Below are 1,330 nucleotides of genomic sequence, written 5' to 3'. Positions count from 1 at the left end.
GAAAAACAGGGACGACATAGTCATAAAGAAAGCAGACAAAGGATCCACAGTGGTTGTCCTAGACAAACAAGCGTATTTAGCTGAAGCCAACAGACAGCTGACAGACGATCGTTTCTACAAGAAACTGGACTCTGATCCGACTGAAGAGTTTACAGCTCTCATCACTAACACCCTGGACAAAATGTAAGAAAATGATGAGATTGGTGTTAATGTTTATGAAACGCTTCGCCCAACCAACTGTGGACCAGGTCAATTTTATCTGCTTCCAAAAATCCACAAGGAAGGAATGCCTGGGCGCCCTATAGTCAGTGCCATCGGCCACCCCACGGAGAAAATATCTGAATTTATAGATTTACATCTCCGTCCACATGTAGAAGATTTGCCATCATACCTCAAGGACACTACAGATTACCTGAATAAAACACCTTCCTCTGGCCTGCCAGACCATACTCTTCTCGTTACAATGGACGTCACGTCCTTGTACACGAATATTCCTCACGATGAAGGTATCGAGGCCTGCAGGGAGGTATGGGACAGTAGAACGATTCAGCAGCCGTCAACGGAATCTCTACTCAAGCTCCTTGAACATGTTCTCAAGCTGAACAATTTCATGTTTAATGTCGAACATTACATACAAATAAGTGGTACAGCTATGGGCACCAGAATGGCCCCCTCTTACGCCAATATATTTATGGGAAGATTGGAACGCAACCTGCTTCTCAGAGCTCCTTTCAAACCTTTGAGCTGGTTGCGGTTCATTGATGATATTGAGATGAAATGGGTCGAAAACCGAGACTGCCTAAATGACTTCATCACCTTTGCCAACTCCTTCCACAATTCGATTAAATTCACAGTGGACATATCTAGTTCCAAAAATGTATTTTTGGATACTACATCCACCTTGGAAGATGGTGAAATAAAATTCAGTCTCCATACCAAACCCACTGATTCTCACCTCTACCTCAAGCCATCGAGTTGCCCCCTCCCCATACTTTTAGAGGAATTCCTAAAGGATTAACAACTCGAATCAGACGAATCTGCTCTTCTAATGAGATCTTTGAAGAACAGAGCAGAATATTAAAATCCCATCTGTGTAATCGAGGCTATAAAGCCCACACAGTTCAATCTGCAATTGATGAGATTACTACAAAAGACAGGAAAACCCTTTTACAATACAAAGAGAAAACAGACAAAAGCAGGGTTCCACTTGTCACTACATATCACCCCGCCCTTAAGAACCTCAACACCATCCTTAGAAATAATCTGCCCATTCTTTACACTAACGAAAGAATGGCTGATCTTTTCAAGGATCCACCAATGGCTGCATTTA

At 42.6% G+C, this 1,330-nt stretch overlaps 1 protein-coding gene across 1 annotated transcript; it reads left to right on the top strand.

Moving 5' to 3' along the window:
* Positions 1-286: 286 nt before the first annotated feature.
* On the top strand, positions 287-1,018 carry LOC136272938 (uncharacterized). The gene has a single exon (XM_066076155.1). The coding sequence runs from the start codon at positions 287-289 to the stop codon at positions 1,016-1,018; it is 732 nt and encodes a 243-aa protein (XP_065932227.1).
* The last annotated feature ends 312 nt before the right edge of the window (positions 1,019-1,330 follow it).

This window comes from Magallana gigas, chromosome 2 (assembly GCF_963853765.1).
Source record: "Magallana gigas chromosome 2, xbMagGiga1.1, whole genome shotgun sequence".
Lineage (NCBI taxonomy): Eukaryota > Metazoa > Mollusca > Bivalvia > Ostreida > Ostreidae > Magallana > Magallana gigas.
This window is presented reverse-complemented; position numbering and strand designations above follow the sequence as displayed.

Coding starts and splice junctions, on each gene's coding strand:
- LOC136272938 (XM_066076155.1), top strand. CDS start 287: ATGCCTGGGCGCCCTATAGTCAGTGCCATCGGCCACCCCACGGAGAAA.